The sequence below is a fragment of the Tachysurus vachellii genome, chromosome 12 (assembly GCF_030014155.1).
Source record: "Tachysurus vachellii isolate PV-2020 chromosome 12, HZAU_Pvac_v1, whole genome shotgun sequence".
In the NCBI taxonomy this organism is placed as follows: Eukaryota; Metazoa; Chordata; class Actinopteri; order Siluriformes; family Bagridae; genus Tachysurus; species Tachysurus vachellii.
In genome coordinates, this window is record NC_083471.1 from 25,347,251 (window position 1) to 25,359,936 (window position 12,686).

General features: G+C 36.3%; 1 protein-coding gene across 3 annotated transcripts; it reads right to left on the reverse strand.

Annotated features, from left to right (window-relative positions):
- Window positions 1-12,160, reverse strand: tbx1 (T-box transcription factor 1). Of its 3 annotated transcripts, XM_060883874.1 has the most exons (9): window positions 12,058-12,160; window positions 11,588-11,975; window positions 9,554-10,010; window positions 6,359-6,460; window positions 5,257-5,428; window positions 4,434-4,589; window positions 2,571-2,638; window positions 2,107-2,207; window positions 1-1,047 (listed from the first exon to the last, which is right to left on the reverse strand). In XM_060883874.1, the coding sequence occupies exons 2-9, from the start codon at window positions 11,727-11,729 to the stop codon at window positions 671-673; spliced, it is 1,575 nt and encodes a 524-aa protein (XP_060739857.1). In that variant the 5' UTR covers window positions 11,730-11,975; window positions 12,058-12,160; the 3' UTR covers window positions 1-670. The 3 variants fall into 3 exon arrangements, with proteins under 3 accessions (XP_060739857.1, XP_060739856.1, XP_060739858.1); XM_060883873.1 differs by having other exon boundaries at window positions 11,588-12,128; XM_060883875.1 differs by having other exon boundaries at window positions 9,554-9,959; window positions 11,588-12,127.
- Between the last annotated feature and the right edge of the window lie 526 nt (window positions 12,161-12,686).

The following is a 12,686-nucleotide window of genomic DNA, read 5'->3' on the forward strand; positions in this document are numbered from 1 at the left end:
TGATGTTGAAAGTAAAACATTTAATGCTTATTTTACAGGTTCAACTAGGTCATTCTGTCCAAATTTATTTTGAACTGCAGTAAGTCAGTGCCATGGTACAAGCTTCTCTGAATTGCTTAAGATGGCCTAGTGTTTCAATGGATAGTAACTCAATCAGGAACAACAACAAAAAAAATAAGGTAAAATATCCCAAGGCATGTCAACACCTTCAGATCAGAGCAACATGCAAACGACTTTCCTACCTAGAAGCTCGATGGGCTCAAGAATATATATAACTTATGGCTTTTTTTAAAAGCAAAAGAAAAAGTGCATCCAACACAAAATATCAAGTCCAGTCTGCAATAATGCATTACTTCTTATTGTGCTGGTGTCTATACTGTAGTCTTCGGATCTTCTAGCGCCCTTTTAAAGCTCTCATAGTGTAAAAGTCCCCAGGGCAAACAGGAGCCGAACTCCATTCCACCAGGCCTGTCTGGATTTTCCGTAAATACGTTTCTCCGTTTAATAAATATGGCCGTTCATCCACCTCAAACGGCGTGCTCTTTCCAAAACTCAACCCAAGCTTTGGGCATGGAGATCTGTAGGTGTGTATGCCAGAGAGAGAGAGAGAGAGAGAGAGAGAGAGTGACTGTGTGTCTCGGAGTGTCTTTGGTTTTGTCTATGTGAGTTATTATCTTGGCCCGTAGTCATAATTCGGCGGTGCGCTGCCAGTCGAGTACATGTTGGCCGTGGCTGGGTTCATGTGAGGTGGGTAAGTGTGACCTCGGATGCTGGGTAAAGGGTATGGAGTCGCCCTGGTTTTTGCCCCTAGGTAGTGTTCATAGGTGCTGGGGTATTTGTAGGGGTGATGGTGCAGCGTGTCTGCAGCCTGGTGTCCGTCGATACGCAGTTCATGAGGCGGACTCCGGGGTCCGGAGGTCAGAGGGACGGCATGTAGGCCTCCTGGCACCGGCAGGGCGGGGCTGAGCACACGGGACATCAGCTGGTGGGCTGGGTCACCATGGATGGGTGTGCCATTGGGGTCACGGTCGTAATCTCTCCTATCCTCTGTGGAAAGAGTCAGAACGGTGTGTTAAAATGTTATCGTTACATAAAATGTCTATTAACATATAATACAAAAAAGAATAGAAAAAAATGCACGATTCTGAATCAATTTTTAAATCGATGCATTTTTTCTCTCAGAGAAAAGGGCACTAAACTGGTGAACTGTCTTTCCTTGTTGCTATTCTTTTATACCTTTTAATATAAACTACTGTATATAGCTTTTAGGATAAAGTTTACATTTACACTACACGCAGAATTCTTATGATGGAATAACAATGTAATGAAATGTTAAATATTGTTTCGTCGCACATCCATACGATCAGCGTTATTAGTCTTTCTAATTTTTAGAACTCTGGGTCTTTATAATTGCTCAGTTTTTCAACCCACCGTGTCAGCAGATTATTATCAGTGACATTAACATTAACATTGCATCTCTCAGGAGAATCACAGTGGCTTCGAGAGCTTCAGCCATCACTCCAAAGGAAATGTTTTAGTACAATTTGCTTTGTGTTGGGAAATGAAGTGTTCTGTGAGGCAAGGTAAGTTATAGGTCTCATCTGCCAAACAGGCTAATGCGCTCAGGAAATCGCTGTTCCACAGAGCTGGAGTATGTGAGGGGGGAAAAATGGCAGGGAGGATGTTTTTGGTCTGTGCGGCGCATGTCCTCTGGGCATGCAGCTGTTCAAACTTCGGTGTATTGTGGTCTGCAATCTGCCAACTGAAAATATTAAGTGTTTGGCCCTGTGGAATGTATTTTTCAGAAATAAAATGTCACCACTATGTCTGATGCTGGTTTACTCTGATGCCAAATCACAGTAATGGCTTTTCAGGGGTACTGGTGTCGATTATTGCTGCAGGATGCATTTACAGGACATATGTTTGTATTCAGAAAGCAACCGAATACTCAAAGTTCTAGCAGATTGTAGCAATAAATAGCAAGATTTGGACATGAAATCTGCACTGATTAATTATGTTATCTCAATCTGTATTTTTTTTTGTTTTGTTTTTAAAAAACACCAACTTTAAAATTCATTTAAAAAGGTTTCGATGGTTCATAGCTACCTTTCTCAGTACCATTCTGCTGCGGGGGAGAAGACATTGGGTTCCTTGTCCGAGCGAAAGCACTGATTATTGGCAGCGAGCCTGGCCTGTGATTTCTGGGCCTGAACATAAACACAAGTAAATAATTATATGTTTGTTTTTTTTTTTTTTTTTGTTTACAACCTTAGTCATACAACTACTTATACATTACACATTCAAATCCTTCACAAAAAGGTTAATATCACAATATCGGATAACGTTAACATGTAGTTCTTTTCTTTACAGTGCTGTTTATTAAAAGTCATGTGTTTCCGAGCGTCGTGTGTTATCCTTTTAGAAGGAAATCATCCTACATATTTGTTGTATGTTGTACAAAACTTATAAATAACTTATATAAGTATATAAATGCAGAGGTTATCATAATTTAATTTCTTAAAGATATTTACAAATCATTTGGTGATCGACAAGATATTATCAGGACTTACCAGTCTTCAGGATCACAGTCTCTAAATCCCTTCGCAAATGGGTTGCTGGCAATTTTTAGTTGTGTTATCTGCCAAATAAAACATAGAAATTGAGATTAGACACCAGATTATTCTTATTTATTATTATTAATTATTAGTAGTAGTGAAATTAGGCTCAGTATTTTGTTGTGATTTTAGTAATGGCAAGAAAACTCTTGCATTTAATCTCAATTGATTAAAAGATCTAATAGTTTTCTGAGAAATAAGTGGTGAAATAAATGGAATAAATAAAGGTTTATTTTGTTTTATTCAAACAACCTTTGATTTTATATGCTGAGATTTAGCACAAAATTGCGTGTCGATGGAGCCAGTGATCCGTCTTATGTTTCAAAAGTCTTTCCTGTTTAGTGATTATCCTAAATGATGGTATATTACAGTCATTACTTCTGCCGTCACAAAAAATCCTGCTGTTTACTTTTTACTGGATTTTCTTTTGGTAACAAAATGCTAACAAGTGCTCAGTTCTTTCTCTAGACTAAATATCAATTTAAGTGTTTTCTTCTTTTCAGAATTTTTCCACAAATAAACATCATTCTCTATGTCTTGAAGTTTTTTTCCACTAAAATAAATTTTTTTTTTTAAATATTTAATTTGGTCAACTCTAGAGGTGCGTGCGAGACATTCCAGAGCAGCACGTGAAAAGCGAGCGAGGTCAAACTGATAGAAGACAGAGCAGGAAAAGAAGGAGGAAAAAAGCCACAGAGAGGAAAAGAGAGAGAGAGAGAGAGAAATGGAGAGAGAGAGAGTAGAAAGGAGCAGCAATCACACCAGCTGCGCTCTAACATCACTGATATGACAGTGGTGAGAGGAAAAACCCCTCATTCATCACATACACTATACATCTGCGCAAAATATTAGAATTTTTTAGTAACCTTCTTGCTAAGCATTAGCAGCTAATCAAAGTCTTTTCTTCTACTTGTTTTTTTTTTTTTTTTTTTTTACATTTACAGCATTTAGCAGACACTCTTATCCAGAGTGACTTATATTTTTTATTTCAGTTTATACACCTGATCAATTGAGGGATAATGGCCTTGCTCAGGGGCCCTGGGATTCGAACCAATGACCTTCCAATCAGTTAACACCTTAACCACTAAGCTACCACATCCCACATGTTTTTTAGAAATATTTTAAACAAACAGATTGTCGATGGTTTAAATCACAACATACATGCATGTTTATGGAAATAAATGTATATATAAATAGGTGTACAATAACGTCTGCACAATAATGTCAAATATATTGATGCCTCAAATTATGTAGTAACCTAGTGGTTGATGTGTTGGGCTACTGATCAGAAGGTCATGAGTTCGAATCCCAGGTCCACGAAGCTGCCCCTGTTGGGCCCCTGAGCAAGGCCCTTAACCATCAATTACTCAGTTGTATAAAAATTAGATAATGTAAGTCGTTCTGGATATAAGAACGTCTGCCTAATGCTGGAAAAGTAATTAAATGTAAACTAACTGAAATGAGATAAAATTCTAAATAACTGGTCTATTATTTGCTCATGCTTATGCCCAAACAAGCATTTTTCATTTTATATCAAATTCTCCCTCGTTTCATGTACTATTCCTATATATTCCTATGTGTTGACTTCTGCAATATGAATTTAACGGTAAGTCTATTTTAGAAACAGTCTTCGCCACAGAAATGGTTTCCTTTTGGAGGCCTAAAAGCTGCCTTAAGCCCCGGTTGTGGATTGAACTGTGGTTGTTTTTGCGCAAAACAAATAAACGAGCATCGCACTTTACTTGCCTTCGACACAAGAGCCCTGCTTGTAACATGGAGCGTCTAGAAGGAAATGGTGATAAATCAGTGTGTTCCTACCCTGTGGTTCTGGTAGGCTGTGACTGCTGTGAATCGCGTCTCCTCGAACACAAACGTCTTATAGTTTTCTTCTGCGTATTTCTCACTATCCTTACGTGGGTCCACGTAAACGACATGAAACCTAGGCTGATATCTGTGCATAGAGTTCAGGATGATCTGCAAGAATGGACAAAAAAAAAAAGGTGGGTGGGTGTTGGGTTATATTCGATTAAAATTCGATTATCTTAAAACAAACAAACAAACAAACAAACAAAAAAAACAAAAATAAATACAAAACGCGTTAAATAATAATTATGTAAATTAAATTATAATTATGTAAATTAAATTATAATTATTCTTTACAAAATTTACAAGACCATTTGGCTTACTATGACTACTACTATTAATAATAATAATAATAATAATAATAATAATAATAATAATAATAATGAAACAGCGAATGGCTATGGAGCTGGAAATTAGAATTAATTAAATATGCATTACGCTAATGAGCCAATCCTGCAGCTAAAGTCTCGTGGGCATCTGGATCAGTCGCAAACGCCTTATTTTTTTTTTACGTGTGTTTATTCACACTGACACAGTGACCTTATTCACGTGTTTTTTCAATATAAAATATTAATATTTATTTATATTTTTCTTATTTCTCTTATAATATATAAGTAAATATATCTATATTGTAAATATATGTAGATCCATAAACAGACATAAAAACATAATATAAACATAATATAAATAATATGAACGCTTAAGCGTTTCCAATACCCTATATGCTGATAACAAGGTATTTACTATATATTTAGTTTATCTAAACAAATCTACTTACATGCCCATTGTCATCTAGTAGATTGTTAGTGAGTTTAAGTTTGTCGAAAGAAACTATTTGTTTCATCCACTGAGCTCCTTTAGCTGGAGAATCGGGGTGATAGTGAACTCTGCCTGGGGTCGCGGGGTCAGCTTTACCGGCCACCAGCCACGAGGAGCTGTGAAACGCGTAGCTTTGAGACAAACAGACAGACAGACAGACAGACAGACAGACAGAGAGACAAAGAGCAAGTTATGTGACAGTCATTTGCATCGTAGCGACCATGTCTTTATACATTACATTTTTTTTGTATTTACAGACACAGAATACACAATAAGCATCATTTACAATATTATACTTAATAATTTTCCATCTTAATTCCTTCTTAATATATTTACTTGATATGCTTCATATGTGTCTATGAAATATGTTTATTTAAATCACCTGCTAAATATTTACAGACTGTTTGTAATTCGGAAAAAAATTTGTGCACACTGGCATGACATGTTAGACTACATTTAAGTCACATAGCTAAGATCTGGACTTTAAAAAAATAGTAGAGTAATAACCGGCATTATAGCTGTATTAGTGCTGTAGAATATTTTATTCTATAATTAATGTAGAATTTTATGAATAGGTGCAATATTTTTTGAAAAGGCTGCACAATGTACGTATGAAAAATATAGCCTATGTTTTCCACCAACAGTTTAATGCTTTGCTGTCTTCTGTGTTCAGTCAGTGACGATCCGACAAATAGGATGCGATGTAGTCAAGCTGCTTATGTGGACTTTATCAATCGTCCATATCAATATGCTTCACGAACTGCATTAATAAATGTCGCACCATTGTGTTTTAGTCACTAGTACACAGACAGAAATATTGTAGGCTAGATCACTACACTGATTAACCCGACATTAAGCCTATTAAAGCTGATTTATTTTATTATCTAATATACGGGTTGCATTTTTGCATTTTTTGTCGTCGTTTCCAGCTCCATCAATAACCTAACTGCTGTGTTTAACTTATATTGTTGCTTGACTGCAAAATTTAAAACGAACTTTAGACAGTCTTTCCTTATATATTTCTGTATTAAAGACAATGCGAAGGTTATTGGATAACTTACCGATACCGTTTATCATCGACTGGTAGGAAATCCATTAAAAGCATGTAGTCAGCCATTGGGTCCATCCCAAATATTTTCACTTGAAATGTAGGAAACATTCGTCTGGAAAGGAGGAAAAGTAAAGAACGCTTTATTAGGATCGTTTTTAAGTGAACAATAATGAAGAATTTTAATTGTTTTTTTTTTGTTTTTTTTTTTTTAAAATTGAGATATTGCGTTTATTTTCTATTTTTTAAGATGCACCTTTTCTTCAATTCTGTAAAATGTAAAGAATATTATTTGGCAGAAAGATAAAATAAATAAATAATATATAGATTTTGTAGTATTTAATTTCACGCTGGAATTTTTCCATTGCAGAATGAAACATTACCTGACTATTATTTTCAGCTTTGAGGCGAATAGAAATCTTTTTTTTAGCATCTTGTTTTGTATCTATTTGGTATTTTATGTCGCTCTGTTTCTTTCCTCTTTTGTGTCTTTCACTCTCCCACCGTCTTCTTCCCTCTAGCCACAAATTTTCGCATAAAAGTAAATAAATCAGTGTGGATTTTCTTCCCCTGCTGTTTGGGAGTGAAAGTGATCCTCCAGCTCGTCGCTCCATTAACATCAGAGTGTATTCAAGGTGCAGTTGTGCTCAGGTGAGGCTAAAGTAGCTCTGAAAGTGCTCTCTCGACGATTTGATGTTGGAAAAGTTTTGGGAGAGACAGATTACCTACACACTGGACAAGCATGCGCAAAAAAAAAGAAAAAAGAAAAAAAAAACACTGCAACGCTAATAAAACCTCTCTCTCTCTCTCTCCCTTTTCCCCTCATCAGTGTTTCTTGGCATATCCCACATGGAACATAAGGAGTTACAGTGCAGATCCAATAAATGTAGCAGACAATAATCGTGTAACCAGAATCAGAGAGAAGATGATTTTTGCACGTGCAAATAGAAATGAGTTCAATTTAAATCCATCCATAAATATTTAAGTAGATGACAAGCTGTTTCAATGAGCACGGGTCTTTCAGCGTGAAATATTTATTACTGCACGGAGGCTCGTTTTATCATCTTTATTATATTTTAAATATTACTGTCCCCTTCTGATCAATAAAGATAATCAAAACAGCATGTGATGCCGTGCAGGTCCAGAAGAAGATCAATAGATCACAATATGCTTCACGTGTTTAATGAGATTAGTTTGTATCATAATTTTCGTCTTCATCATCATCATCATCATCATCATCATCATCATCATCGTCGTCGTTATCGTTTTCATAAATAGTAAATAATCCCGCATACTGTAAAGCCAAACGTATCATTAAAAATAATTGATTACTTAAAAATTCATTCATTTTGCAGTATTAAGATAATGATAATGAAAATTTGATAATGATGTCGTATGTGATCTATTTATATATTTTTCCTCTCCTTTCCCCGACTAACATGAATAGTTCCACAATATAAAGTAAAATACCTTAATGTTAAATATATATAAACCTTAAATACTTTTATGTTGACGCTTTTAGTGCATTTAAACCATATCCGTTCTCTATTAGTGGAAAAAAATGAGTAAAGATAAGATGATTGAGGCAAAGTTTTATTTAGTTATTAATTAATTTATTTAAGCAAGCTATCTTTTTCTTTAATGTCTCTCTTTCTTTTTGAGTGAATTGATGAAAACAGCTCACTGTCAAAATTCACTGTCACTTATAGAATGATTTTGTCTTTTTAACAGATTTCAAGTAATTATACAATTAATTAATATACAAGAAAAAAATACTATAAATCATAAGCTATTTGTCTCAAATGAATTCGTTCTATTCTTCTTCTTCTTCTTCTTCTTCTTCTTCTTCTTCTTCTTCTTCTTCTTATTATTATTATTATTATCCACTGATTATACTGTATGAGCTACATGAATTACAATTTCTTAAATTAAAAAAATACAAGTTTCATTTGATCATTTTCTCCTGAGATTTTATTCGAAACTACTACATCAAAATAAACGAGAGACATCATTTAAATTATTGGCTAGTATTAAAAATAATATTAATATAATAAATACTAATGTAATGAATTAAAAAATGTATTATACTGGATTTGGAATCTTTTTCGCGAGTTAGCACTTAACATCATGTAAGATTTTACTAATGATGATTTGTCTTTATTAAAAGTTATAATTATAATTATAATATTATATCCCGTCTTATCGCAGGTCACACACACACACACACACACACACACACACACACACACACACACACACACACACACACACACACACAGGGGCAAAATAGAGTTAAATATCCGACACTTCAGATTAGAGTTTTTAGTAGTCTGCAATACATACTGTAAAAATAGTAGTTAGTCTATTTACTGGTGATTTTCATAAACACCTACCTTAACATCATACAATAGAAAGTGTTAATAATTAATGCGCACCAACTGTAGCTGGACAAAGAGTTTACTGGTTGGCTTATGTACTGTAGGGTTTATGTCGCGTAAGGGTTAATAAATATTTTACTGCACCCCTGTACACGTATTAATAGGTAAGGTTCTTACTATACAAGTACCAATAAGTTAATAAATACTCGGTCTAAAAGTGTTCGACTAAAACGTAATAAATAAATACTAGAATAAATACGTAAATGTTTCACTGTATTAGTGTTGGGACTTCAGATAATGCATAATTCAGTGTTCATCTGGACTGCTATTAATATATAATTTATTTTACCATTGGACTAATATTTAGTTATTCAATACTTTTACTGTACAATTATTGAGCTAATAAATACGCCAGTGTGCTAGTATTACGTGTTAAGCACTGCTTCAGTGTGCTTCAGTACAAGTTCATTTAACACTATGCATATTGGGTATTAATTCAGTTATTTGGAGGCTTTGCCTATAGGCTCGGTGTTATATGACTCTAATTCTGCTCTCTATCTGCGGTATAAGTGTTAATTTAACATAACAGGCGCGAATTCAGTTCCATATTTCCGGCATTATTTCAAAACATGACAATGCCGCATGTGTTAATTCGACAGTTTCAGCACTTTAGACGTGTTAATTCAACGCTGCTTACATGACGCAAATGTTAACCTGCCTGCACGTTCTCAACAGGCTACCCAGTCAAACCCGGAAGAGTTATTAACACTGGCGGATTGGGAATAGTTTCAGTGTAAATCCAAATAAAAGGGAAAATGTGAGTCACTCACCTCCCGGCCTTCGTGACGATCATTTCGGTTCCGAGCTGATTAAACTCGTCCCAGAGCGCCTTCATCTCCAACTGCACGCTGATGTTGGCCACTTTGGGGTTCTTCTTCACCAGAGATTTATTCGGCGTCGACGACGAAGAGGAGGAAGACGAAGACGAGGAGGAAGAGGAGCAGCTCGTGGCGGCCGGGTCGCCCTGCCCTGCCTCGGAGCCGGAGTACGGCGGGTAACAAGCGGCCTGTGTGGCAGAAGGGCACGAATCGAAGTGGCCTTCATGCTGGCTGCTGTAGGGATCCCCGGGTGACGGAGAGAGGTGGTGAGGATGAGGATGGTGGGAATGAGGATGGGGAGGATGAGGATGGTAGCTGCCCGGCGCGTTCAGGCTGTTCAGGCTGCTCGTGGTGAAGGCTGCAACATCGCAAAAATGGGAGAGCTGCGTCAGCCACGGGCTCGAGATGGCTGAAATCATCCCCAAAACACGCAGAAACCAACAAAAAAAATTAAAAACAAAAAAAAATATATATAGTTATTTTAGCACTGTTCTGTAGGGTTTCGAAAACAAACGCAGAAAAGAAAATCGCACACTCGGATATTTTACACAGTCCAGGTTAGGAAGAATATTCTCAGTGTTTTTGGCATTGGTTGTCAGGAATAGTCAGAAAATCCAAATAGCAATTGTGCTAATATTAAAGAAAATAAAACAAAGTAAAGTAAAATAAAACAGCAGAAATGTTCTTAGAAAAATAATCAAATTCGCGCATGTGTGATTATATATTTCCCGAAAGCGGAAAAAGGCAAAACTCAAAACAAATCTTTCCTAATAAATCGCTTCGCAGTATGAAATGTTAAGACCGGGTTGAAAATATGATGCCTTAATAATATAAAGTCATCCACTTTGTCGTAAAAATGCGTCGTGTCGGTGATCACGAGTTAAGAGCTCGTGCTGTTGTTGTGTTTTTTCTGTCTGCAACTCCTCCAATCTGCCTCTCCTTCTCCTGCTGCCTGTATGCTAATGCGAAATCCAGACTTACTTCTCTCTTATCTTCTCCCCAAAGGGCCTCCCCTTCACACACACACACACACACACACACACACACACGCTCGAACGCGCACGCACGCATACCCCCGTGCTTGTTTCTATTTAGATAAGGCACTGCAGGTATACTCTCCTCTCCTTTACTTTTTTCCTGACTGTCAAAGATGGACCTTTTTTTTTTTTCTTCTAAGCGCATTTTATATTCTTCCTGTTCCTGATAGAGTCTGGCAGGTTAAATTGACGTGAGGGACAGGTTTCATTTAAACAGTAAGCTTGTAAACAAATCGGCTAATATACATTTCAAAGGGTATAAAATCTCACGTGCTTACTTGTCCTTACTTTATTTCTCAACTTATATATAAGTTATATATAAGTTAAGTTATATATATATTCCCTATTACTTTTTTTTTTTCCCACAAAATCTCTGGAAGTAGTGATCTTATTGCTGCACTGTTCATTTCTATGTTTTTGTTAATTATATTAAGGGTAATCCCAAGGTATAATAATAATAATAATAATAATAATAATAATAATAATAATAATAATAATAATAATAATAATAATAATAATAATAAATATATGTCGCAACAAGCTGGAATTTTTTATACTATTTTTGCATGCTAATATTAGTTATTTTTTATTTCCTTGTCGTGCAACCTAATCTGCAGCTTTTGCACGTGTAATTTTGACAATATTTACTTTATTTTCTTTTTGCATGCTGCCTTTTCACACACGTTAGGATTTTCTTCCAACGTGGTTATTACTGATACAATTATAGTATCTATTTTACTCCTCTGAAGACACGCGCGTCAGTGCTTTATTTGCATGTGCATGCCTGTAATGTGCAGCAGGGAATGTGGAAATGTCTGAACGACGGGCACGAGAGTCTGCGAACCCTCGCTCTGATAAAAAAAAATCGCAACGCAAGAAAATGATTCTCTCTCTCTCTCTCTCTCTCTCTCTCTCTCTCTCTCTCTCTCTCTCTCTCTCTCTCTCTTACCTTCCATTTCTCTGGTCACCGTGCTGTAGTGCATGGTAGTAAAGGATCCGTGTTTGGCAAAAGTCGCGTTTCCTTCTGCTGAAATTAGAGAGTCGATACTGAAAGCGTTTGCTCTTGGAGAAAGAGGACTGTCTTCGTCCATAGGAGACAAATCCTACAGGTCTACAGGATAAGACCAAAGTTTTCCAAACTCCCGCTATTCCCAGTTTTCCCTCTTTCCAGTCCAGAGAACACGGAGATCATCTGAAGAAAGAAAGTTTCGCTGTTCCTTTTGCGGCGTTTTTTTTTTTCAAAGCCAAGCCATTTCCAGTTCAGCCACACATGGTCTGCTTGTCAGCCCGACTTGTTTTAAACGCCCCGATTAAAAGACTGTGTCCCGACATGTCTCCTGTCGTATATGAAAACAACATTGCTCATCCCGACGGAGGAAAAAAGAAGCCCTTTTTCTGATTTTTTAAAGGCGAACTTACCCCCACCGTGAAAGAGTCCTGGCTCGATGTGTGCCTGCAGGAGAAACTACTGCAGACTGTGTGTGTGTGTGTGTGTGTGTGTGTGTGTGTGTGTGTGTGTGTGTGTGTGTGTGTGTGTGTGTGTGTGTGTGTCAGACTGAAAGCTCCACGCCTACCAAAGAAAGTTAAAAAAACAGTGCATGCTTTTACATCGGGATGTTTTATTTAAACTGCAGCATGTCAGTCAGTTACAGTTGTACAGTAAATTATTAATGATTAAATATTAATTAACGCACCTTTCAGATGGAACGCAAAGGGTGTATTGATCACTGCCGTGAATAATTTAAAGCACAAAGCTAATGTTAGAGATGACAAACCTGTCATATTGTCTGTCAGCATGACACATTTTTAGTTCCGTGCATGTGATCATGGAGCCATTTCTTAATGAAATGTTTACAATTCTGAAGAAGAAAGCAGGAGGAATAATAGTTTGTTTGAATATGAAATCAAACAGAAATGAGATTTTACTCTAAATAAAATTAAGCGCAGACTTTTAGACAAAAGTCCCTTCATTAAATGTTTCTGATGCTGGGAAGTGAAGTGATTTTTTTGTTCTATTTTTTTCTTCTGAAATACAAAAACTGGAAATC